This window comes from Bison bison, unplaced genomic scaffold (genome assembly GCF_000754665.1).
Source record: "Bison bison bison isolate TAMUID 2011002044 unplaced genomic scaffold, Bison_UMD1.0 scf7180017864473, whole genome shotgun sequence".
Classification (NCBI taxonomy): Eukaryota; Metazoa; Chordata; class Mammalia; order Artiodactyla; family Bovidae; genus Bison; species Bison bison.
This window is the reverse complement of record NW_011495034.1, coordinates 17,651,168-17,677,009: the sequence shown is the minus strand read 5'-3', so window position 1 is coordinate 17,677,009 and position 25,842 is coordinate 17,651,168. Positions and strand designations below refer to the sequence as shown.

Sequence of the window (25,842 nt, the reverse complement as noted above, 5' to 3'; positions counted from 1 at the left end):
GCATTACTTTACTAGCATGTGAGATGAGTGCAATTGTGCGGTAGTTTGAGCATTCTTTGGCATTGCCTTTCTTAGGGATTGGAATGAAAACTGGCCTTTTCCAGTCCTGTGGCCACTGCTGAGTTTTCCAAATTTTTTGGCATATTGAGTGAAGCACTTTCACAGCCTCATCTTTCAAGATTTGAAAGAGCTCAACTGGAATTCCATCACCTCCACTAGCTTTATTCGTAGTGATGCTTTCTAAGGCCCACTGGACTTCACATTCCAGGATGTCTGGCTCTAGGTCAGTGATCACATCATCGTGATTATCTACTGGAGCATTTAGTCCATTTATAATTAATGACTGTGTATAGGTAAATGTAATGTACATCTACTGTAAACATTTAGAATTAAATCTACTATCTTATTTTGTGTTTCTTATCTTACTCATCCTATTTTTTTCTTTTCTTTCTGGCCTTGAAAGAATTGTCTGTATATGTTTTATCATTTAACTCATATCACTTACTCTGTTGATAAGTTTGAAATGATATACTCTTTTTCTATTCCTTTAGTGCAGGAGCTGGTAACTTTTTTCTGTAAAAAGCCTGATAGTAAATATTTTAGGCTTTTCGTGCCACTGATAGTCTGTCATAGATTCTTCTCTGATTGGATTTTTATAGCCCTTTTCATATGTGGAAACCATTCTTATCTGGCTGCTGCTGCTGCTAAGTCGCTTCAGTCGTGTCCGACTCTGTGCGACCCCATAGACGGCAGCCCACTGAGCTCCCCTGGCCCTGGGATTCTCCAGGCAAGAACACTGGAGTGGGTTGCCATTTCCTTCTCTCTTCTTATCTGGCAGGCCATACCAAAAGCAAGCTGGATCTGATCCATGGAACAGTGTCCTGATCCTTGTTTTAGTATTTACCCTAGATATTGTAACATGAACACTTAATTTATTAAAGCCTGAAATTAATCAAACCTTTATCATGCGCCTGAATACACCATTAATACTATAGCATTCTGATACTATTTGTTTCCCACTCCCAATTCATTTTAGATTGTTTGGTATTTTCATTTTAAATTCCATTACACTTTATGATTACTATTCCATACGACGTTTTATGCATTCGTCCGTATTTTATTCATTTATTTTGGCAGCGCTGGGTCTTTGTAGCTGTGTGGGCTTTCCCTGGTGAGGCGAGTCGGGGCTACTCTCCAGGCGTGGTGTGCGGGGTTCTCACTGCAGCGGCTTCTCCTGTTGCGGAGCACAGGCTCTAGGGCACATGAGTTGTGCTGCATGGGCTTAGTTGCCCTGCAGCATGTGGGATCTTCCTGGACCAGGAGTCGAACCCATGACCCTAGCATTGGCAGCCAGCCCCTCCACCAGGGGAGCTGGACCACCAGGGATGTCCTTTGTCGGTATTCTTTTAGCCACTTTCTTTAGTCCCTATTCTTTTTTTATACCCTCTACCCTCCCATCTAGATAATTTTCCTTCTGCCTCAAGTACATGTTTTAAATTTTTCTTTAGTGAGGGTTTGCTGGTGATGAACTCTCAGTTTTTGTTTGAAAGAAAATGTCTTTATTTGGCCTTCATTCTTGAAAGATATTTTAGCTGAGTATAGAGTCTAGGTTGGCACTTAATCTGCTTCATTACATTAGGGATTTCATTCATTCCACTTTTCTATGGTTTCCATCATTGCTGTTGAGAATGATTTGTAAGTCTAATCACCATTGCTTTGAAAGTAAACGGTCTTTTCTCTCTGGCTAGGTTTTAACATTTTCTCCTTACTTTTCTATTTCTATTAAATATCAATTTTTTGTATTTGTTCTGTTTGAGATTTTCTGGGCCACTTGTATCTGTGGCTGGGCCACTTGTACCTTGCATCAATTCTGAAAAGATACTCAAGATATTCAACCACCATCTCTTGAAATATTTTCTCCTCTCTCCTTGGGATTCTGATGAAATATACATTAGATTTTTCTCTCACTATATCCTCCGTGTTTCTTACCATCTTATCAGTATCCTCCATCTTTTTGTCTTTATGGAGTACATCCTCAATGATTTCTTCTGATCCATCTTCAAGTTTCTAGAAGTTTCCTTTGGCTCTTTAAAAAATGTGTTATGCCACTTTCTATAGTTTACTATTCCCTGAAGCTATTTTCAGCTTGTTGTTCATTTTTGTAGAATATAGTAAGAGTAGTTGTTTAATCCTCTTTATCTGATCATTAAAATATCTGCAGTAACCATGGATCTGTTCCTGCTGATTCTGACTTACACTCCCCCTCGTCTTTGTGTAGTTTGTCATTTTTGACCTGGTTATGCTGTTGGCTTCGAAAAATTATTGTGGGACTTCCCCCAAGGAATGGATGTGTTCCCCTCCAGCTTTGTATTTATTTCTTTTTTAAATTATTAATATTTTTAAAAAATTTAGTTTGTAAGGTGAGCTCAGAGAAAAAGACAGCGAGCTGGGCAGTCAGGCAAGAAAAGGGAAATTTATTAGAGGGAAAAGAGAGGGTGACTGGCTCTTAAGGAGACCAAGCGTCCTCCCTTTCTGATCGGGTGGGTCCTTCTTATAGCCAACAACGAAAAACTCTCTGAAGGGATGGTCACGGAGCCGGAGGTCTGGAATCTGGTGATCTCGCAGCTTTGAGAAGACAGGCACCAGCGAGAAAACAGCATGCCATTCAGGCAGTTTGGTCAGTCAAGCGGATCACTGTGATTTTATTCTTTGTTTGCGAGGTTGACATGATGAACCGTCTCATCGGTGAGGCCCCATGCGGGCCCTATCATAGTTGACTTACAGCGTTGTGTTAATTTCTGCTGCACAGCAAAGTGATCCGGTTATACATATGTATATGTCCTTTTTAAAAATCCTGCTCCATTATGGTTTATCATAGGGTCTTGAATACAGTTCTCTGCACTACACAGTAGGGCCTTGTTGTTTTTCCATTCTATATTTAATAACTTACATCTGCTAACCCAACCTCCCACTCCATCCCTTCTCAACCACCTTCCCCTTCTTGTATTTGTCTCTGATAGGCAGTTGGGACACTTACAGATGGAAAAATGTCAGATGAGTTCACAGCTTGAGGCCCCCCGGTCTGCCCCTGTCTGCTGTACCCGGGGTGATGAAGTGCATGCACACCAGTCTACAGCTCTCGTGCTCAGAGTGGGCCTCTGAGTGGGCTTCTGCTCTTCTCAATCCCAAATTGCTTTCTGGAGCCAAGCGGAGGGGCATGATTCAGTTCTGGTTTACCGTTTTCTCGAGGAGGGGGTCCCAACCTACGTGGGAAGGGCCTGCTTTACATCTCCCCTCCCTGGACTGGTCTTTGGCCTTGACTTCTGTCCTGCTCGCTCCGAAGTCCCCAGACTGAAGCCCAAGTGGGTGGCATCTGTCAATACCCTTCGTACGGAAGTGGCTTTGGTGTTTCTGTCGTGTTGTTTACCTCTCTGGGGTGATATTTTCTCCTCAGATTTAGCCTGCTGCTTCCCCACGACCTTTCTAGCGCTTCAAATAAAATTTTTTTTTTAACTCAACATTTTAAACTGTGTTCAGAGGTAAAAGGAAGTCTGTCATTGCTGAAAACAAAAATCTCAAGATCAGTTTTAGATCTACTGTGTTGGAGGGTCTGAGGGGACGTTTTGTGTTGGGTCGCATCAAAGAAAATCTGCTCTTTTTAATGATGCCAGTGTCTGCACACATCCAGCCTACCGCTTGTCTGCACTGTAGTGTACCGTTGCCAGGGTCCTGGCATCCTCTGAGACAGAGTGAGCAGAAGTGAGTCAGATACAGCCAGCAGAACTCAGCAAAAGGTCAGATGAACGGAGACAGGAAAGTGGAGCCTGACTCCTCAATTCCTGGCACATCTCTCAGTGACCTCACCTCTGTCCACTTGTCCCCAGACTGCCACTGTAAGGACCTCCTGCCGCCTCCTCGGTGGACGGTTGGTGAAATGAGCGCAGCGCTGTGCCCGATGACACTGCTGACGGGGCAGAAGTCGCAGCTCCCTCCCATATGAGTTATGCAACCCGGGAAGCTACCTAACCTCTCCTGGCCTGAGGCGACAGATCTGCAATATGGGATGGGCATAATAGTAACCAGCTTATAGAGTTGATAGGAGAATTAACTAGCCAATAATTGCAATGCCCTTGAGAGAGTGCCTGCAACGTAAGAAGGTCGATAAAATCTTTTTAAAATGGGATGAGGTCTCACGCACCTCTCCAGGTCACTGTAATAATAAACACAACATTACTGTTGCATTTGCTTTTTTAATCTCTTGCCACTCTTCAGTTTAGAGGTGAGAAACCAAGGCCCAGAGCGGGCAGGGATTCCACAAAGCAGCCCAGCAGGCCACCACCTCCTTAACCTGGAGAGGGCCACTCAGGGTCCCAGCCACACCTCTGCTCCCTCGGACTGGCTGTGTGGCTGTGGCCTGGCCTGTTCCCTCTCTGGGCTTTGGTTTCCCCATTGGTGAACCAGGAGGAAAGGCCGGTCATCCCTCTGCCTCCAGTTCCATCTGACCAGCGAAGGGTGTTCTGACCAAGCTCCATGGTTTGTTCTGTGAGATTTTGGGGGGTTGCAATTGCTGAGGTGATTCAGGGATCCAAGCGGGCTGGGAGGATGTGCAGTGGGTCATGAGAGCACCTTCCAGGAACCCAGAAGCTTGAGAACTTGCAGCCTCAAACCAGCTGCATCTACCACTTATAGCACTTAGAAAGGTGTTACCCAGACACTAACTTGGGTAAGTAGCTTCCCACGGTCGGGGTTGGGGGGTGGGGGAAGGGACGGACAACTGAGGGGTGAGAATTCACAGCAGCTCTCTGGCTGGGGGGCCCCAGGCAGGCACAGGGCCCTACTCAGTCTTGTCTTCCCTGAGCTGGGGCAGGACATCTAGGCTCTGGCTTCTGACTCTGGTTCAAGCCGGTCTCTGTCCCTCTCTGGGTCTCAGTCTCCCATCAGTGAAATGGGACCACAGGCAGCACCGATAAGTCTCCAAGGCCCCACGTGACCGACCATCAGGCGAAAGTGTGACTGTCCCTGCTAGTGTGCGGACTCGAGGGCCTCCACCTGGCCCCACCACAGGGGAAAGGCTGCGCTGAGCGCCCTGCCCGCCTACTGTCTGACCTCTCTGAGCCTCAGGGCTCCTCATCTGTGCCGGAGGAGAGTGGCAACACCAACGTGACAGGGCTGGGAGGATTCCCTGAGATAATCACTCGGGGCCTGATGCAGCTGTCAGTGCAAAAAGTAATTCCCACTCACAGACATCCCCTGCTGCCGGGCCTCAGGGGCTAGAGGCAGCTCCCCAGCCCTTGCAGGCCCCAGGCCTCCATGCCCAGAGGGAGCCAGACCTGGGAAGAGGCCTTGGCTCTGGTGATTTTGAAGCAGGTGCTACAACCCCCACTCCTGAGGCCTGGGCTCCCACACACCCATATCCTGCCTCCAGGCCAACCCCCAAATTGGTTATCATTTAGTTAGGGCCACCAGCCTGCAGGCAGTTAATTGCGCCTGTCAGCAAAACAGGAAGAACTTTAGCGAGCAATTCATTAATAAAACTGGTGACTCCCAGAGCCGCTTCTTTCAGGAAGGACTGATTTCATTAACCACTTCATCACTCAGACAAAGGCTGATGATCTCAGTGGTTTGCATCCTCCAAGATCCTTGGGGGGAATATAGAATAACTGCTTCTCATTCATAGAGAGCCTGCTCTGTGCCAAGCGGTGTGCTTTGCAAATCCCACCAGATTCGGTCCTTACAATATGAAGGTGTTAGTCGTTCAGTAGTGTCTGACTCTTTGCAACCCCATGGACTATAGCCTGCCAGGCTCCTCTGTCTTTAGGATTCTTTAGGCAAGAATACTGAAGTGGGTTGCTGTGCCTTCCTCCAGGGGATCTTCCTGGCTCAGGGATTGAACCCGTGTCTCATATCTTCTGCATTGGCGGGTGGGTTCTTTACCACTAGTGCACCTGAATAAGGTACTATAATTATGCCCATTTTACAGGTGGGAAAATTGAGGCTCTGAAAGATGATTCTCTTCTCCAAGGACACGTAACTATTAATAAGTACAAATGGATCCCAGTCTGTCTGATTCCAAAGGTATTTTCTCCTTGCTGCTGCTAAGTCACTTCAGTTGTGTCCGACTCTATGCGATCCCATAGACAGCAGCCCACCAGACTCCCCTGTCCCTGGGATTCTCCAGGCAAGAACACTGGAGTGGGTTGCCATTTCCTTCTCTAATGCATGAAAGTGAAAAGTGAAAAGTGAAAATGAAGTCGCTCAGTCGTGTCCAACTCTTAGCTACCCCATGGACTGCAGCCTACCAGGCTCCTCCGCCCATGGGATTTTCCAGGCAAGAGTACTGGAGTGGGGTGCCATTGCCTTTTCTCCTTGAGTGGTCCCTAAGATACATGTTTCCTTTTATGGATGGAAGGTCTCAGAACCTGTGAGCTAAGAAGCTGTCACAGGCTTGCAGGAAGTGGGTATGTGGACTCAGTTCTTTTCCTAAAGCAATTCCACTGTTTCAGTGCAAAAGGAACCCTTAGGTCCTGAAACACGCTGAGGCTGGCTTGTCCCCCCCCACCCCCCCACCCCGCCAGCCACTCTCCTGCCCTCCAAACCACCAGCCTCCATCCTCAAGATCTGGATTCTTCCTCTGCAGCTCACTTACCTATCCTCTGTCTGCAGCTCTCTCCATAAGAGGCAATCGGGATGGAATTTTAGATGGCACAGGGAAACTAATTTATTTTTTATATTTGTTTTTGGCTGCACTGGGTCTCTGTTGCTCACATGGGCTTTCTCTAGTCGTGGTGAATGGGGGCTCCTCTTCCTTGCGGTACATGGGCTTCTCTCAGCAGTGGCTCCTCTTGTGGATCGCAGGCTCTGGGCATGAGGGCTTTAGTAGTTGTGGTGTGTGGGATCAGTAGTTGTAGCTCGCATGTTCTAGAGCACAAGATTCAGTTGCCTCATGGCTTCCCAGACTAGGGATCAAACCCGTGTCCCTTGCACTGGCAGGAGAATTCTTAACTGGACCACCAGGAAAGTCCCAAGGGAGATTAGTTTTTAATATTAGTCTAATGGATAGCTTTTCGTTAATTATGACATGTGATCCTGGTCATTTAACACAGGATATTGTATTTTCTTTTAAAAGCAATCATTTGAATTAAGTTTAAAAAGATCCATCAATCTAAAATATTAAGTAAAAATTTGGCAGATTTAATGTCTGGACTTGGAAAAAACTGTGAGAACAAGCTTGCCTTCCTGAGTTGGGGATACCTAGCCTGGGTAACTCCTGTCCCCTTCTTAACCAAACAAATCCAGGGAGGTATTTGTCAGTCTCAAGAGGGTAGTCCTTTCCCGGAGGGGAAGTTGGCCTTCTTCCTCAGCCAACAGACTCGCGGTGCAGCCAGGTTATTTATTTCTCTGAAAATGTTATCAGTGTACTACACACACACACACAGTTTAGCATCATGGTTGCCTGGGGTGGAAGTGGCGGGGAGGTTGACTGCAAAGGAGCACGCAGGAAGTTTCTAGAAAGATGAAAATGCTCTGTATCTTGATTGAGGTGTTTGCTACACAAGTGGGCATGCCTGTCAAGTAATTGACTTGTATACTTAAAACGCGGAGATTTTCTGCAGGGAGTTAAAGCCGGTTTGAAAACGATAAAAACCAAAGCCACAAGTATTCACTTATATTGGGAGCCGCTTGTATTCACTGCTAGTTCTAAATTCTGAGACCTGTGCTTTTTGCTGCATGATAGAATATGCTGGTCTCACTGAGCTGTTATTTTGGTTGCTCCCCTAAATCAGCATTTACAGAGTTCTGCCACATGCTGATCACAACAAGGGTGTTTAGACAGTCAGAGAGTTACATTTGGCAAAGGGACATCACAAGCGATTGTTGGGACAATTGGCTCTCCATTTAGAAGGAAATAAAATTAGATCCCTACCTCACACCATATGCACACATACAAACACTCCAGATAGATTAAAGATGAATGGAGTAAATGTTATTAAAAAACTATAGAAGTATTAAAATAAAATATGAAGATTATTCTTTTATAATTTTTTACATTTTTGGCTGTGCTGAGTCTTTGTTGCTTGCTGCATGGACTTTTCTCAAGTTGTGGTGAGCGGGGGCTACTCTCTAGCTGTGGTGCTTCAGGCTTAGTTGCTCTGCAGCATGTGGGATCTTCCCAGATCAGGGACCAAACCCACGTCTTCTGCATTGGCAGGTGGATTCTTTACCACTCACTGAGCCACCTGGGAAGCCCTGCTGCTGCTGCTGCTAAGTCGCTTCAGTCGTGTCCAACTCTGTGAGACCCCATAGACAGCAGCCCACCAGGCTCTGCCGTCCCTGGGATTCTCCAGGCGAGAACACTGGAGTGGGTTGCCGTTTCCTCCTCCAATGCATGAAAGTGAAAAGTGAAAGTGAAGTCGTTCAGTCGTGTCCGACTCTTAGCGACCCCATGGACTGCAGCCTACCAGGCTCCTCCGTCCATGGGATTTTCCAGGCAGGAGTACTGGAGTGGGGTGCCATTGCCTTCTCCCTGGGAAGCCCTAGAAGACTGTTTTTAATAAGGTCCAGCCAGTAGGAGCTAAGACATGAGGGTCAAAATTCATGAAAGAACATTATGTTTGACTATGTGTTCAGTGGCTTCAGTCACGTCTGACTCTTTGTGACCCTATGGACTGCAGCCCACCAGGATCCTCTGTCCTTGGGATTTTCCAGGGAAGAATACTGAAGTGGGTTGCCATTTTCTCCAGGGGGATCTTCCCAACCCAGGAATCGAATCCACATCTCCTGAGTCACCTGCATTGCAGGCAGATTCTTTACGGCTGAGCAACCAGGGAAGCCCCATGTTTGACTGTCTAATAATGTAAAACATCCTGTGACCAAAGATACTGAGAATTTAGCTAAAAGGCATGCAGTAGACCACTGGAAAATATTGCCTCATATGTATTAAAGAATTAAAACTTTTAGCATGAAAAGGTGTCCTGTAAACTAGTAAGAAAATAAATTAGTGGCAAAAAGCCCCATTAAAAATGGGTGAAGGATGTATGCATTTGCTTCACACAAGAAGAAATAAAAATGAAAAGTAAAGTTATGAAAAGATGTTCAGACTCCTTCACAATTACAGATAGGCATATGAAAACAATGGCATCAGGACTTCCCTGGTAGTTCAGTGGTTAAGAATCCCTTGCCAATGCAGGAGACACGAGTTCAATCCCTGGCCCAGGAAGATTCTGATGCCACAGAGCAACTAAGCCAAATGCCACAACCACTGAAGCCCACATGCCTTAGAGCCTGTGCTCCGCAACTAGAGAAAGCCTGCTCACAGCAATGAAGAACCAGTACAGCCAAAAAATAAATAAAAATAAATAAAATTAAACAAACAAACCCTCTTCCCCAAAACCCAGGGGCATCAGCCCCCTCCAGACTGGCATAAAAAAGTGGTAAGAGTATGGGAAAACGGACACTTTCACAGAGTTCTGGAAATCTAAATTGGTACTACTTTTTAAGGAGGGCAATTTAGCAGCATCTATAAAAATGTTAACTGCACAAACTCTGACCCAGCGATTCCCCTCTTAGGAATCTATTCTTCAGAAATAGCCACACATGTGCCCAAAATATATGTTCGTTGCTGCCAAGCATATTATACTAAAACTTGGAAACTGCCTAAATTTCCTTCAAGAGGAGGTTATGGCTAAATACATTTTATATTGTATGCAATAGAATTCTTGCATCAGTTAGAAAGAATGAAATAGAACTTCAGGTACCGGTCTGGAATAATGTCCATTATATCTTGGCAAGACAAAAGAAAGCAAGTTACAAAAAACTATGTGTAGCATAATAACCCTATTTTTATAAACCAATTACATTTATGAATCATAGATGTTGTTGTTCATTTGTTAAGTCACGTCCGACTCTTTGTGACCCCGTGGACTGCAGCACACCAGGCTTCCTTGTTCATCACCAATCCCTGGAGTTTGCTCAGACTCATGTCCATCAAGTCAGTGATGCCATCTAACCATCTCATCCTCTGTCATCTCCTTCTGCCTTCAATCTTTCCCAGCTTTAGGGTTTTTTCTAATAAGTCAGCTCTTCGCATCAGGTGGCCAAAGTATTGGAACTTCACTTCAGCATCAGTCCTTCCAATGAGTATTCAGGATTGATTTCTTTTAAGATTGACTGGTTTGATCTTCTTGCTGTCCAAGAAAACTCTTGAGAAAACTCTCAAGAGTTTTTTCCAGCACCACAGTTCAAAAGCACCAATTCTTTGGCTCTCTGCCTACTTTAATAATAATAAAGACTCACAATTATATGCCAGCAGCATGGAGTTATTATTACTCCTATTCAATAGATGAAGAAACTGAGGTACAGAGTGGTTAAATAACTTGCCCAAAGTGGCACAGCTAGCCAGTTGCAAAGCAAGGATTTGAATCTTAGCAACCTGAATCCATAACTTGAGCATTTGACATTATTTTGGCTTCATAGGCCCCAAATACTTTTGTTAAGAGTTGTGTGTGTGTGTGTGTGTGTGTGTGTGTGCTCAGTCACTCAGTCGTGTGCAATTCTTTGTGATCCCTGTGGACTGTAGCTTGCCAGGGTCCTCTGTCCACGGGATTCTTCAGGCAAGAAAACTGGAGCGAATAGCCATTTTCTCCTCCAGGAGATCTTCCCCATCCAGGGATTGAACCCAGGTCTCCTGCATCTCCTGCATTGGCATGGGGATTCTTTACCACTGAGCCACCTGTTAAAGAGTTATGACCTCCCAAAACAACACTGGAAGGGCTGAGTCCCTTTTTGACAAATACTTTTAAGAGATAGATATTTTAAAACATGAACTGGTAAATAGTACTTATCAGAAGGCCGGATTTCCTGCCAACCCCCTCCTCAGAGTCCACCACTTAGCAGTTTTAATTTATGTCGTGGTTACCTCCAGGGGAATAAATAGCATGCTTATACTGCTATTTTTTGATTTATTAACCTTGGACATTTTTTATTGACTTCCGTAAGCACTGGAAAAAAGAAAATTCAGTTTATCTTTTTTTCCCCTCTTCCTGTTATGGTGCGGTTTTCTGCTGTAACTCTAGGCTGGATCCTGGGCTGGGCACTTCATTTACCGTATTGTTGGTAGGATTAGGCCCACAGAGGCTCAGAGTTGAAAAGGCAGTGCCCAAAGTCAGTGTGAGTCAGTGATGGTGGGGGGGCAGGACCCCTGGTCTGCATGTCTCCAGGTCCAGGCTGTTTCTGTGACATCCTGTGGCCCACCCCACGGGTGACTGTGGTATATTCCTGGCCCGTAGCAGCCCCTTTTGCTCTGGTAGAGGCTCAGCACGGCTGGGGTAGGGTGGCCCTGGCTATGTGCCCGCGGGAGCCTGGCCTCAGGCCTGCTGCGCCGTGGCGTGTTTGCAGAGCAGCAGGTGCAGCCCCTGGGTGTTTGGCCAGCACGGGTTTCATTCTCTACTTCTGATGGGCACAGACTTTGACCTTCTGGGGCCTCCACCGTTCAGATCCTTATCCCTATGTACCCTATAACTCCTGGGGAAAGGCCAAGCCAGTGAGAAATGGTAACCTGATACCCAAGACTCTCAGGAAGAAAACACCATCCTCCCCCTTAGCTGACGTGAAGTCACTTGGTAGGAGAGGCTTGAAAATAAATGACTAATGTTGGGCATTATCCAGGGCTTGCCCAGTGGCTCAGTAGTAAAGAATCCGTCTGCAATGCAGGAGTCACAGGAGACGCAGGTTCAATCCCTGGGTCAGGAAGATCGCCTGTAGGAGGAAATGGCAACCCACTCCAGCATTCTTGCCTGGAGAATCCCATGGACTGAAGGGCCTGGAGGGCTATAGTCCATAGGGTCACAAAGAGTCAGACATGACTGAAGCGATTTGACAAGCAGAGGCATTATCCAAAATCAAATAATTCAGAATGTGCAGCAGGAGGCCTTGAGTCTGGATGGGGAGGAGCCCAGAGAGAGCAGTGATTGGCCAGAGGCCACACAGCTGCCACGGGAGGAGTCTAGTCTTGAAGGCCACTTCAGCCTGGAGAGAAGCTGGCTGAGTGGGGCCATTGAGGGAATGCAGGGCTGGGGCAGAGGGGGAGGTGGCCACCCGGAAGGGCAGGTGAAACAGCGGGCAGGGCTGTGGCCGGTGTGGAGTCCTGCCCCAAGGCTGTAGAAGTAGAACCAAGGTCACCTCCGGAACTGACTCCCTTTGTATGTGGGTGTACGCTCAGTTGCTTCAGTCTTGTCCGACTCTTTGCGACCCTATGGACTATAGCCTGCCAGGCTCCTCTGTCCATGGGATTTCCCAGGCAAGAATACTGGAGTGGGTTGCCATTTCCCTCTCCAGGGGATCTTCCCAACCCAGGGATCGAACCTGCATCTCTCGTGTTTCCTGCATTGGCAAGTGAGTTCTTTACCATTAGCACCGCCTGGGAAGCCCCTTTGTCGCCATTGCTGAAAGCCCCTGGTCCTTACAGGCCAGCTCCCTGACCCCAAACTAGGCAAAAATGCCCACCCTTGTGCTCAGCCTATAGTGCCCTAACCAGTCGTCTAATGCCACCCTTCCAGCAGGAATTTTCTTTCTCTTGAGGATATAACAATTGGGCACTAACCCACGAAAAGCCTTGACTCTCCCTCGAGCCGGCCTGCTGTTCTAACACTGTCCAGCAACTCTCCCTGCTTTGTCGGTACGTTGGCCCACTGTGCTCGCAGTGTCCACATTATCTTTGCTCTTTGTTCTTAATAAACTCACTCTTTTCTGCGATACTCTGTTCAGACTGCCACAACAGCCGCGTCTGTGTGCAGTGTGGTTGGCCTTCCTAGCCAGGTCCAGCATGACAGAGACGGGAGAGGCAGGGCAGAGACAGCCATGAAGGGAGATACATGGATGGCAATCCAGCCGAACCAAGCCCCGGGTCACTTCATCCTCAGCAAGAGCTGTGTGTGGATGGTGGGTGGTGGGGTGCTGGTGGGCTTCTCTACATGGCAGGGCTCTGAGAGAGAACACGGAAGAGGCAGTGGGATTTTGGGGGTGCAGGTTGGGGGATGGGAGAAATGTGGCCCCCCCTAGTCCCAAACCCTAGTGCCTCCTCCTCCTCTTGAACTGTAGGGTCAGCACCCCCAACCCTGACCCTGGGGTGGCCCTGTGACTCTGTATTCTGACTCACAGCAGCTGGGGCATCACATGAGCAAACCTAGCAGCTGGGGGGACCAGAACCCCAGGGGCCAGGCAGATGGCAAATGAGGGCAAGGCAGGGCTGGCAACGAGGGGCCTCTCAAGTGGGGTGGGGTCCTGGGTGGGCCAGCCTCCCCAGGCTTGCCCTCGGCCAGTCTGGTCCTCTCGCCAATCAGGAGTTCCTTGGGGCCCCCGGGGAGCCCTGCAGATTTGGGGGTCAGGTTGGGGTGCTGGAGAAAGGAGCAAAGATACACATTTTCTGACCCCTGCCTGGTGGCTGCCCTGGCACAGGTGGGCTGAGACGCCCCTACCCCCTGCAGGCCCCTCAAGCCCCAAACTCTCTCTGGTTCCCTGGGGGCTTGGCTGGACTAGAACAGTCCTGGATCCTTGCTGCCCTCGGACTCTGCAGGACCTTGGGCTCAGCGCTTTGCAGGTACCTTTGTTCCCACCAGTCATAAGCTCCTGATGTGCCCATTTTAGAGATGAGGACACTGAGACACGGGAGGCTTATCCGAAAGTGACCTCTTATCTTGGGGGCTCCAAGTGGACTCTTGTCCACTGCACTCTTCTGCTCCCATCTGTGGAGACGGGACTCCTCAGCCAGGCCAGACTCTGTGCTGGGAGCTAGAGGACATGTGCCCTTGTCTTGAACCCCATCCCTGCCACTGCCATGCCTACACTTTTCTAGGGAGACAAGACCCACAGAGAGAGCAAGGCTGCTTGTCTGGGGAGAATCCTGGCTTTGTTCCTCTTGGGTTGTGTGCACTTGGGCGTCTGCACCTCAGTTTCCTCACCTGAAAAAAGTGGATAAAATAGTATCTGCTGTGGGGCTGCTGTGGAGAAGGCAATGGCACCCCACTCCAGTACACTTGCCTGGAAAATCCCATGGATGGAGGAGCCTGGTAGGCTGTAGTCCATGGGGTCGCTGAGGGTCGGACACGACTGAGCGACTTCACTTTCACTTTTCACTTTCATGCATTGGAGAAGGAAATGGCAACCCACTTTGTTCTTGCCTGGAGAATCCCAGGGACAGGGGAGCCTGGTGGGCTGCCGTCTATGGGGTCACACAGAGTCGGACACGACTGAAGTGACTTAGCAGCAGCAGCAGTGGGGCTGCTGTGAGCATGAAGGGGTTAACGTAGCAAAGTGTTGACAACTGCACGTGGCCCATATCAGTGTTAGCCTTTGTGATCTCCCGGTGGGGGCAGATGAGTGTACTCGGTCACGTGGCCGCATTTAACTGCCAGGGAAACTTGGAAGTAATGTCCTTATTCTGGAGAGCTGTGAGCCCTGCTAAAAGTGTGAGGTTCCATTCCACTGAAGGGGCACGGACATCGGGGAACACCCCAAGGCTCTGACATGAGGTCTAAATGCTGTCAGTGAGAGGCCCATGGTGGTATCTGGCCCTGTATATAGGCTTTGACTCTCAAAGGGCTTTAAATCCATTTGAAATCAATCTCAACCTTTTTTTTTTTTTTAAATAATTTTTTAAAATGTGGACTAGTTTTAAAGTCTATTGAATTTGCTACAGTGCTGCTTCTGTTTTTTTATATTTTGGTGTTTTGCCTGTGAGGCATGTGAATCTTATCTCCCTGACCAGGGATCGAACCTGCACCCTCTGGACTGGAAGGCAAAGTCCGAACTAAAAGTTCTAGCTTTTCTCAAAAGAACTGAGGGATCAGGCCACCTGGGGCCCAAACTCTTTCGAGTGACATTTGGTTGGAGCTGGGCAGCACTCCCCAAGTTGGCCCTTACTCTCCAGTTCACCCCCCACCCGTTCTCCTCTCCCTCCTGCTCTCATCAGCTTTGCCTGCCCGGCCCTTGGTGGCCACTGCAGTTTGTACCTCCTGCTCCATCAGCTTCCGCAGACAGTGCAGCCGAGACACAGAGAAATGAAGGGACTTGGTCAAGGGTCACCGGGTGGGTCTGGAAAGAGTCGGGCCCCCAGCTCCAGCCTGCAAACTCAGCTTGGGCTTGTTTCTGCCACGCCTGAGGTGCAGGCAGGTGTCCACGTGCCAGGGAAGGTTTGGGGTTGGGGTGGAGGGATCGGAGAGAATGGCTCAGTGGTTAAGCCAGTGGACACTGGAGCCTGACAAGCCTAGGTTCAGGCTTGACCCTGCTGCTTTCCAGGGTGATTCACCTTGTGCTGTCTGTGGCTTGTGCTTTTTGTTTTGTTTTGGTTTTGAGATGAGATAATAAGAGAGCCTGCCTTGCAGAGTCCTGGGCTCCTGGCAGTGAGCATCTCCTTACATTCTGTACCTGAACTGCCCTTTCTCCTACCCCCTGCCCCACCCTGCACTAGCAAATCTAATATTAGGACAGGAACTCAGAGACGAGGGAGAAAGAAGATTGGGAGAAGAGATAGCTGCCCCTTCTATGAATAGGGAGGGGATGGGGGGCAGACTTTCCTGCCTTGGGGGCCAAGGCGGCTCCCCAAGCTGCCACGGCCAATCTCTGCAAGGCTCAGTGAGTGCTGAGGGGAATGGAACCCGTGTCAGCTGTGGAGGTGGGCCTGAGATGTGCCGGTGCTGGACTTCCCCAGCAACAACAGACACCCTCTCTGACTCAGGAGCTGCGCCTGCCCGCCTCCGATTTCCTCAGTCTGCTCAGGTTTTTAGTCCTGGCATGGGTTAGCATAACCTCAGAGAACAACCAGCCAGCTGCATCTCCTGTCAGCTGTTCTAAAGATACACCTCCTGGAACGGCACGCTTTGGGGCCAGCCGCGGTGTCCGGGGAGCAGCCCTTCATCATACCCCCTCACCACAGTGTAACATTTGGTTTCAGGCTCTATTTATATCCACCCAGGTACATAGATAGCTCCGGTTTTTGTTTTACTTTGATTGTGTTGTGCAAAACAATTTTAGAACAGCCATAATGGAAACAATTCTAAAATGGAAAGAAATAACCACAATCCTTCCAACTGGCTTTACTTCCTGGTAGCATTGTTTCGGGCTTCCCTGGTGGCTCAGACTGTAAAGAATCCACCTGCAATGCAGAAGACCAGGGTTCGATCCCTGGGTTGGGAATATTCCCTGGAGAAAGGAATGGCAACCCACTCCAGTATTTTTGCCTGGAAAATCCCATGGACAGAGGAGCCTGGTGGACTACAGTCCATGGGACTGCAAAGAGTCGGACACGACTGAGCAACTGCCATACATACAGCATTGTTTAAGTGCCAGCTGCATGCCAGGCACTATGCTTTCTGTGATCAATCTCACTGAGGCTGCACAACCGCCCAAGGTGGTAGGAACAATTTACAGATGGAGACACTGAGGCACAGAGCTGTCAGGTCACTTCCCAAGGTCGCCCAGCAAGTGTGTGATAGAGCTGGGATGGAATGGGCTCCAGGGTCCCACACTTACCCACCCCTCAGGGTTGGGTCTCCTTTTCCCACATCTCTGCTATTGGAAGCTGGACCCAGAGGCACAGATTTGACACCACCGGCTTTGCAGAGCATTTCTGAGTAGACTCTGGGTACCAGCCTCACCTCAGAGCAGACAAACAGGTCCTCGGGATGGGTAGAGATGCCACGTTTGTTTTCTGCTTATTTTCACTGAATTTATTTTATTATTTATTTTTGGCCACACTTTTGTTGCTGCACTTGGCTACTCTCTGGTTGTGGTGCATGGGCTTCCCTGGCGGCTCAGACGGTAAAGCGTCTGCCTGCAATGCCGGAGACCTGGGTTTGATCCCTGGGTCGGGATGATCCCCTGGAGAAGGGAATGGCAACCCACTCCAGTACTCTTGCCTGGAAAATTCCGTGGACGGAGGAGTCTGGTAGGCTACCGTCCATGTGGTCACAAAGAGTTGGACACGACTGAGCGACCTCACCATCTTTCTTTCTTCTACTTGCAGTGCACGGTTTTCCTGTCGTGGTGGGCCTCTCTTGTTGTGGCTCGCGGGCTCTAGGGTGCAAGCTCAGTAGTTGTGATGAATGGGTCCAGCTGCCGCATGGCATGGGGGATCCTCCTGGACCAGGGATCAAACCTGTGTCCCCTGCATTAGCAGACTCTCCACCACTGGACCGCTAGGTAAGCCCCATTTTCACTGAATTTGGTATTTATAAGCAGTTTTGGGGAGGTTGACCTTAAGGTGGGGATGGCCAACTGTCCTGGTTTGCCCAATACTCAGGCATTTCCTGGAACCCAGAATATCCAGGGCGGAAAGTGGGGACAGTCTGGGGCAAATAGAGATGGTTGGTCACCCTAGTGGGGCAAGCTGGGCTGCGCTTCCTGGCGCTGAGCACTTGGACTGTTTCCAGCTCTTGGCTGGCTGGGTTGGGAAGCCCTGTGACCACAGCTTGTCACTGGCACATCCTTCCCTCAGGACCCTTTCCTGGTAAGAAGAGACTGGGCTCTCAGGGTTCCTCAGAGATGTTCAGGACTTACCCCCAGATTTTCTAACCTGTCCCTCATCTGAGCCTGCAGGGAGGTCAGTCGGGGACTTGGGACAGGGCTGAGGGAGGCAAGGGCCTCCGATGTGTTGGAGCCTGTTCATACTGGCCTGCAAGAGCCAGCTGTTGGTTATGAAACAGTCCTTGTTAAGCATTAAATCACATAAACTTACAATTAAACTATAACCAAAATGGTAATAAATGCTCAAAATACACTACTTTCTAATTATTATGCCACATTTTGCTATTATCTATGGTTATAGGCTGAATTGTATCCTTCCCCTCGATTCATATGTGGGATTCCTCACCTTCAGTACTTCAGAATGTGACCTTATTTATAGATGGGAATCTTTAGGGAGGGAAACAAGTTAATATGAGTTCGTTAGGGTGGGCCCTAACCCAATATGACTGGTGTTTCTATAAAAGGGAGACATTTGGATGCAGACACACACAGAGAATGTCATAAAAAGATGAAGGCAGAAATCAGGGTGATGCTTCGACAGACCAAGAAATGCCAAAGATAGCCATTGAACCACCAGAAGCGAGGAGAAAGGTTTAGAACGGGCCCTTTCTCACAGCCAGCAGAAGGGACCAGCCCTGTGGATACCGTGATCTTGGACTCCCACCTTTCAGAACTGTGAGACAACCCGTTTCTGTCATCTCAGCTGTTCAGCCTGCGGTACTTAGTCACGGCAGCTTTAGCAAACGAGTCATCTATGTGCTTGTGGGTTTTTACATCCATCGCACCGATACCATAGAAATGCTGTAGAATAAATAGTGAGCCGTGGCACAGCTTTCCTCCGATTCCACGTTCAAGGCATGATACATCTTATGGAAAAACACTCGGACGAACTTTTTGGTCAGTCCAATACTTTGATATGGTCCATGTTGGGAGTATCTATACCATAGAAGTCTGCACATGCTGCAATACAGATCAGGCCTTGATCGCTCGCTTTCTTGGTCGTCTCGCTAGACTTAAGGAAGTGGTGGAGAAAATAGCGATAGAGCACATTCAATGCCGTGTGTCACGTCTGTGGCTGTTAGGTCGTGAAAGGCACAAGACAACAGAAAACTGTTCTCCCATTCAGCAGTATATTCAGAAGCTTATCTGAGTCAGCAAGAATTCCAGGCTTTGAGGACTGTGATCCAATTCAGTTAAAAAAAAGAAATCACTCATGTCACTGATGAACAAGAAAAGTTCCAACATGTCTTTGTCATTTCACTCTTGTCTTAGATGTTGATACAAATAAAAATTTCAGTGTTTGGGACTTTCCTGGCAATTCAGTGGTTAAGACTCTGAACTTCCACTTCAGGGGCCACAGGTTTGATTCCTGGTCAGGGAACTAAAATTCTGCATGCAATGCAGTGTGGCAAAAAAGAAAGACAGAAGGAAAAAAGAAAATATCACTGTTTATGTCTGAACAATACACAGAGAGCCAAGTGTTACTGTTTAGCTGCTCGCTGTTGGTGAGGGGCAGGGGAGGCCAGCCCGGGACCCAAAACTGCAGAGGGCTGTTGGGCAGATAGACAGAGAGACTGCCTGATGGATAGACAGGTGACTACCTGACAGATGAACAGATGCCAGCCTTCCAGCTCTGGGGGAACTAGCTACTGTGGATGGACCAGCCTCAGTGTCTCCCTCCTGGATGGGAAGGGAGGTTGCCCTGCCCTCTGCCCTGGTGAACTTCTGCACAGTTCTTGCTTGACCCCACAGGACCCTTGATCCTTGACCCAGCCTTGATCAACAGCCTTGACCTAGTCAGGGCAGAGACTAGGTCTTCAGCTACTCTCCTTAAAATGTAAATGGATGCCCTCACCCCTTGCCTGAGTCCACCCATGGCTTCCTCCTGCTCTGGGATCAAGATTGCACCTCCCTCCCTGTCTCCACGGCCCTCCTTTCTGGCCTCATCTCTCTTGCCTCTGTGCTCCAGACACATTTACTAGCTGCCTGTTTCCCCAACGCTCTGAGTTCTTCTCCCACTCTGAGCCTGTGTGCACAAGCGGTCCCTTCTGCCTGGTACTCTGTGCCCCAGGCTCATTCTTTCCCAGACTGGCTCTTCCTCACCCACCAGGACTTTATTACAAATGTCACCTTCTCCAAGAATCCTTCCGCGCTTACCTGGCTAAAAGCAGGTTCCCTGTTGCATGTCATCTCTGCCCTTACGTGTCTGTTTTTTTTCCTTTTTTTGCCTTCTGCATTGCCCTTACATTATATAGAATTATTTTTCTTCATATTTATTGAATTACTTGATTCATGAATTACTTCACTGAATCTTTTTTTAATCCTTCACCCCATCTGGCTATAAATTCCATGAGGGCAGAGGTGATGTCTGTCTCATGTTCCCAGAGCTCAAGGGTGAGGTCTGGCATTTAGTGGGCCCTTGTAAAAATGTTTGTTGAATGAATGAATGAAATACATTTACTGAGAAGCTGCATAAAAGAGACAAATTATGGTCTAACACAGATATGGGTTCAAATGCTAACTCCGGCACTCATGGGCGATGTGTTCTGCGGTAGGTGACTCAATTTCTTTGGGGCTCCATCTCCTCACCTATAATAATAGCATCCCTCCATTGCATTGTTTCCTATGGAGCATCCCATGGAGCATCCCTCCATAGCTTCCCTGGTGGCTCAGCTGGTATAGAATCTGCCTGCAGTGCAGGAGACCTGGGTTCAATCCATGGGTTGGAAGATCCCCTGGAGAAGGGAAAGGCTACCCATTCCAGTATTCTGGCCTGGAGAATTCCATGGACAGTATAGTCCATGGGGTCGCAAAGTCAGACATGACTGAGCAACTTTCACTTTTGATCTTTCAATAGGACTGTTATGGGGATTAAATGAATCTGTCCATGCAGAGTTTAGGCTTCCCTGGTAGCTCAGATAGTAAAGAAACTGCCTGTAATTCAGGAGACCCAGGTTTGATACTTGGGTTGGGAAGATCTCCTGGAGAAGGGAATGGCTACCCATTCCAGTATTCTTGCCTAGAGAATCCCATGGACAGAGGAGCCTGATGGGCTAGTCCATGGGATTGCAAAAAGTCGGACATGACTAAGGGACTAACATACACTTTAAAGCTTTATAAAGGAAAGGGCCTGGCACAGAGATGCTCAGGAGAGTTGGATGGTAGTATCCTTGTAGGTAAAGTGCTGAGGACTTTTGAGATGGTGGGACTCACGGCAGGCTGCTCCCAGTAGGCCATATTGGTGTATTGATTATTTTGAATTGAAGTTATTCAAGGATCAGCTGATGCAAGAAGGAAGCTCTGATCCTCCTCTGTCTCCTTGAAAAGCAGGAAACAATTCTCTGATGTGAAAGGTGCCCTTCCTGTGGATGGAGGAGGAAGGACACCCTTATCGCCAGAGACAGGAAATTTGGGCCGAGAAGCTGCATAAACAAACCTTGTTACTTCTTTCCTAATTTACAGCCCCGAGTCCACACTCTTGATTATTTCTGGCTGTGCTGGGTCTTCGTTCCTGTGTGGGCTTTCTCTAGTTGTGGTGGGTGGGGGCTACTCTCTAGCTGCGGTGCAAAGGCTTCTCATTGAGGTGACTTCTCTTGTTACAGAGAACAGGCTTTAGGGTGCATGGGCTTCAGCAGTTGCAGTTTGCGGGCTCTAGAGCACAGGCTCAATAGTCGTGGCACATGGGCTTAGTCACTCCACAACTTGTGATATCTTTCTGGATCAGGGATGGAACCCGTGTCTCCTGCGTAGGGAGGTGGATTCTTTACCACAGAGCCACCAGGGGAGCCCCCCAAACTTTGTTTAGATTCTTCACTAATTAAGTGATAAGTTTCTTTGTCCTGTTAATTCCTCACAAATGTATTGTTTCTCTGTCTAAAAAGTATAAAACCTGCCAGCTTTGGCCACTTCTTGGGTTCCATTTTTTCTTTCTTTCTTTCTTGGCTGCACTGCATAGCTTGTGGGATCTTAGTTCCCAACCAGAGATCGAACCTGCGCCCCTTGCAGTGGAAGCACACAGTCCTAACTCCTGGACAAGGGAAGCCCCTTGGGTCCTGGTTCTGAGACCTCCCTGCTCACGAATTAAAATTTGTTTCTTTTTCTCCTGTTAATCTGTCTTGTGTCAATCTTATTATTAGTACATCCACAAGAACTCAAGCGGAGTAGGGTTGAGATGCCCCCCTTTCCAACAGAGGTTCAGAGGCTGAATTCCCCTAGGGAAGAATGGGATAACTCCAAGAGGACTGACTATTTGGAAGAGGGGACATTTGAATCAGGCTATAAGGGCAGAGGGTGGGGTTTGTCTGGGCAGACACGGGATGGGAGATCAGGAGAGGTGAGGGACACTTGGTCCCAATAAGGGACCCGCGGGCAGGTCAGGGCCACACTGGGACTATGAGAGATTCTTCAAGCTTTCCCAGACATAGCCCCGGCAAGAGCTGCCCTGTTCTAGGCCCACAGCTCCTGCCCCCACAGTCTCAACAGCTGGTTTGTAACCCATTTCCTGTGTTTGGTTGCTACCCGGGGAGTGCTGACTTCAAGGAGACATGGGGGGGACCCAGCAGAAAATGTGACTCAGTTGTCCTAGAACTCAGTCAACTCGACAGAGGACCCCGGGACCACAAAAGGACAGCCTCTGCAGGGCCACGGAATGCCAGGGATGTGGCCTGACACCACCAACACAGTAGGCTATGAGTAAAGTTCTCTCTCTGGGTCACCCTGGTCTCAGACACTTGGGGACAGACCCTCGACAGTTGTTGGGATGGTGAAATGAGTCTTTTGGTTGGCAGAGTGGTTTCAGAGTGGTTCGCTGCCCTAAGTCTCCTCCTGTGATTCATTTGAAAACACTGTAGCATGGGTCATCTTATTATGTCCATTTCACAGATGGGAACGCTGAGGCTCAGAGGAGGGCCCTGGCCTGTTCAGCCTCACAGAGCCAGTGAGCGGCAGACCCAGGACTGGAACCAGCTTCTCCTGACCCTCAGACTGGGTGCAGATGAAGGAGCAGGTACAGACAGAGCCTAGAACACATGTGTCCAAGGATGCAGAAGGTGGGGAATGAACTTCTCGTGCGAAGCAGGGTAATTCACTTGGCTCTCTCTCTGCCCATCAGAGCAGGGAGATGTGGTTTGTACACCCACATCTGGCCGGGGAGGTCACTTTCTTCCAAATGTGGCCAAAAAGGAGGAAGAGGCCAATTCTGTTCAATTCAGAGACAGCAGCAAAAACCATAACGGGCTTTGAAACTGAAAGTCAGTCTTGTCTGACTCTTTGCGACCCCAGGGACTATACAGTCTTTATAAGGTCCATAATTTCATTTCCCCTCTGCGTGTGGGTATGGCAAACACTGACTGAGCCCTTACCACATGCCAGCCACTGTTGGAAGCACTTAGCATTTTCTCATTTAATTCTCATAGATTGATACTGATATCACTCTAATTTTGCAGATAAGCAAACCAAGGGTACAGGAGGCAAACTGACTGGCAAGAGGAGCTGGGATGTCCCATCCAGGCAGTCTGCTCTAGAGCCCCACGCCCAATCACAGCGCTGCTGCCTGCCCATCCCAGCACAGTGAGAGCTGTGGGTTTGTTGAGAGCTGTGGGCTGTTTGCTTTTGAAAACATAAGGAAGGTCCTGGCACCTAGGAGTCATTCTGCAAGTATCAGTTTAGTGAATGGATAAGTGCATTAGTAAAAAATGACCCATGTGAATTAACCTGTGATTAGAAAATTATTTTAGAGATCATTGAGGAGAATTCACTCACAGTTCAGTGGTTAAGAACTCTCTGCTTCCATTATAGGTGACACAGGTTTGATCCCTGGCTGGGGAACTAAGATGCCACATGGCATGGCCAAAAAAAAAAGACCATTGAGTCCTCCTCACAGATGTGGCAAGTGTCTTTTCTGCAACACTTCAGCTTAGCACTCCTTGGTTTCCCCTGGGGATGGGGAGCTCACTCCCTGACAGTGGGTAGCACTAGCTCTCAGAGGGAGCTTGGACTGAGCCCGAGGCCCTGCTAGAGTGTGAGATGTCACAGCTGGGGACCCTTTACACCCCTTCACACGTCCCCCTTACCCCAACAATGAAGGTGTCTGCATTTCCTGAGACCTCTTAGTGGGGGTAGGGTTGAGCAGAGGGAGGCGGGGTTCACCTAGGGTCAGATAAAGGGCCCCAGTCCTGAGTCAGACTGTCTGGGTATGACCTCAGATGTGTTACTTAACAATCCCCCCACCCAACCCCACCTGTATCTGTAAAACATGAAAAAGCAGGTGTAGCGGGGAGTTGAGGGGATAATCTGCAGGTCCTGGATGGGGGCTCCTAGAGACCCAGCCCCCAGCCCCACAAGTTCTTCTCAGACACCTGCTCTGACAGGGCACTTTCCCATCCGTCCCTTCTCCTCCTCCTTTTGCCGCTGGAAGAGAAGCAGGGCCAAGGCCTGTGCTTTCATTCCATAGATGGCCCAAGGCACAGGTGTTAGGCAACCTCCCCCAGGTGCATCCAGCGAATGACGAATGACGGCTCCAGCCCCTCCTGTTCACCTGAAGAGCCTGCAGATGACATCACCAGCCAGGGCCCTGAGGGCACAATGGGGCAGTGTGGAGGTTGGAATGCTGGTTCAGGAGTGGGGGAGTCACCAGCAGGTATACAGGAAATCACAGGGACTCCCCCGGTGTCCTTATCGGGGTGGGTGGCATCTCTGGGGCCACGGGTGCCGCTCTCAGAACCCCAGGGAAACTCCGTGGTTTTAGGGGTCAGGCTGTCTTCCTGCAGGCCTATTTCTCCCTGACACCCCACTGCTCTCCTGGTGCCCCCATCTGTGCTCAACTGTGGGCACATCTTGCTGCTGAGCAGAGCAGCCACCCAAGCTCATGGGCAGAGCAGCAGTCGTATCAGCAGTTAGAAATTTCCCTGGGGTGAAGACAGGAAGGTGATCTGGGGACCACAAACTGCAGTGGGGTATGGGCTAGCCTCCAGAAAGGGGCTGAGCTGTGGCCAAGAGGCAGACCCTCCCTCAGGGAGTTGGATCTCTCCCACACCTCACCAGACCCGCATCCCTCCCCTGTTCCCGTCTGTCCATCCATCCTTCCTTCATCTCCCTGGGCTCATCTCTACTTCGACCCCTTTATTCAGCAATGCCCAGCTCCTCCTTATTCCTCAAATGTATCAAGCGGCCACTCACCCCAGGGCCTTTGCACATGCTGTTCCTGCCCCCAGAATGCTCTTGCTCCAGACATCGCAAAGTCCACCTCCCTCACCACATTCAGCCTGTGTCGTGTCATACTCTTGGAGAAAATCAAAACCAACGCTCCCTCCTCCATCCTTCCCTGCCTCCCTTGCTTTATTTTGCTCCATAGTTCTTATCACTGAAAATATTTCATATTAATTTCCTAATCAATTTATTATCTGTCTCTCTCAGCTCTAGGAAGGCAGAGGTTTTTTGGCTGTGCTGGGTCCTCGTTGCTGCGCGTGGGTATTCTCCAGTTGCAGTGAGCAAGGCTTTACTCTCTAGTTGCAGTGCATGGGGTTCTCACTGCAGTGGCTTCTCTTGTGGAGTACAGGTTCTAGGGCAGGGGCTTCAGTAGTGGTGATGCATGGGTTAGTTGCCCGCTGGCATGCGGAATCTTCCCAGAGCAGGGGTAAATCCCATTTCTCCTGCACAGGTAGGTGGACTCCCAACCACTGGACCACCAGGGAAGTCCAGGCAGAGATTTTTATATTTTGTTTGCTGCTGTGTCCCTCGTGCCTAGAACAGTGTCTGGTACGCAGTAGGCCCTCAATAAGCACTCACTAAATATGTAGCTGAGTCTGTCCACCTGTCCATCTGTCTGTCCATCCATCATCCACTGCTTCTCCCCATATTTGCTCCTTCACCTACCAGTCACCCAGAATTTCTCTGCACCAGGCCCTGTGCTGGGGTGTGGTCGTCTGGCAGGGTTCACAGACAAGGAAAGAAATGACTCTGACCCTGGGGGATAGGCCTCAGAGGAGGGGAACCCATGGGAACCCTGTGTTGGGGTGGCGGTGGCAGGGGGAGGTGAGGAAAGGTGCTCAAGGCGTATTTATGTGGCTCAGGGCCTCACCTGGGGCCGAGTCCGCAGTGGCTCCTGGACTTTGCCAAATGAATCAACAACGGCCTGGATGGCTTCTTGGAAAAAATGGTGGTTTAATTCTCAATACTATGGCACTGGGGTGGGGGTGGGCAGGGAAACAAGCCACCTGTGGAAGTGGGGCCAGAAGAACTGCTGGCCTCAGGCAAGGCTGCAAGGGTGATGCAGGGGCCAGGCGGGTAGCACTGGGCAGGGGAGGTGGGGGTGGGCACGAATGGTCC

General features: G+C 49.1%; 1 protein-coding gene across 2 annotated transcripts in view; it reads left to right on the top strand.

Annotated features, from left to right (window-relative positions):
- The window catches only part of GPR56 (G protein-coupled receptor 56), an 81,519-nt gene that overhangs the window by 7,857 nt on the left and 47,820 nt on the right, over nucleotides 1-25,842 (top strand). For both annotated transcript variants that reach the window (XM_010861865.1, XM_010861866.1), the window contains 2 exons: nucleotides 17,018-17,193; nucleotides 22,399-22,522. In XM_010861865.1, the coding sequence (XP_010860167.1) occupies nucleotides 22,511-22,522 (12 nt within the window). In that variant the 5' untranslated portion in view covers nucleotides 17,018-17,193; nucleotides 22,399-22,510. The remainder of the gene's footprint in view (nucleotides 1-17,017; nucleotides 17,194-22,398; nucleotides 22,523-25,842) is intronic.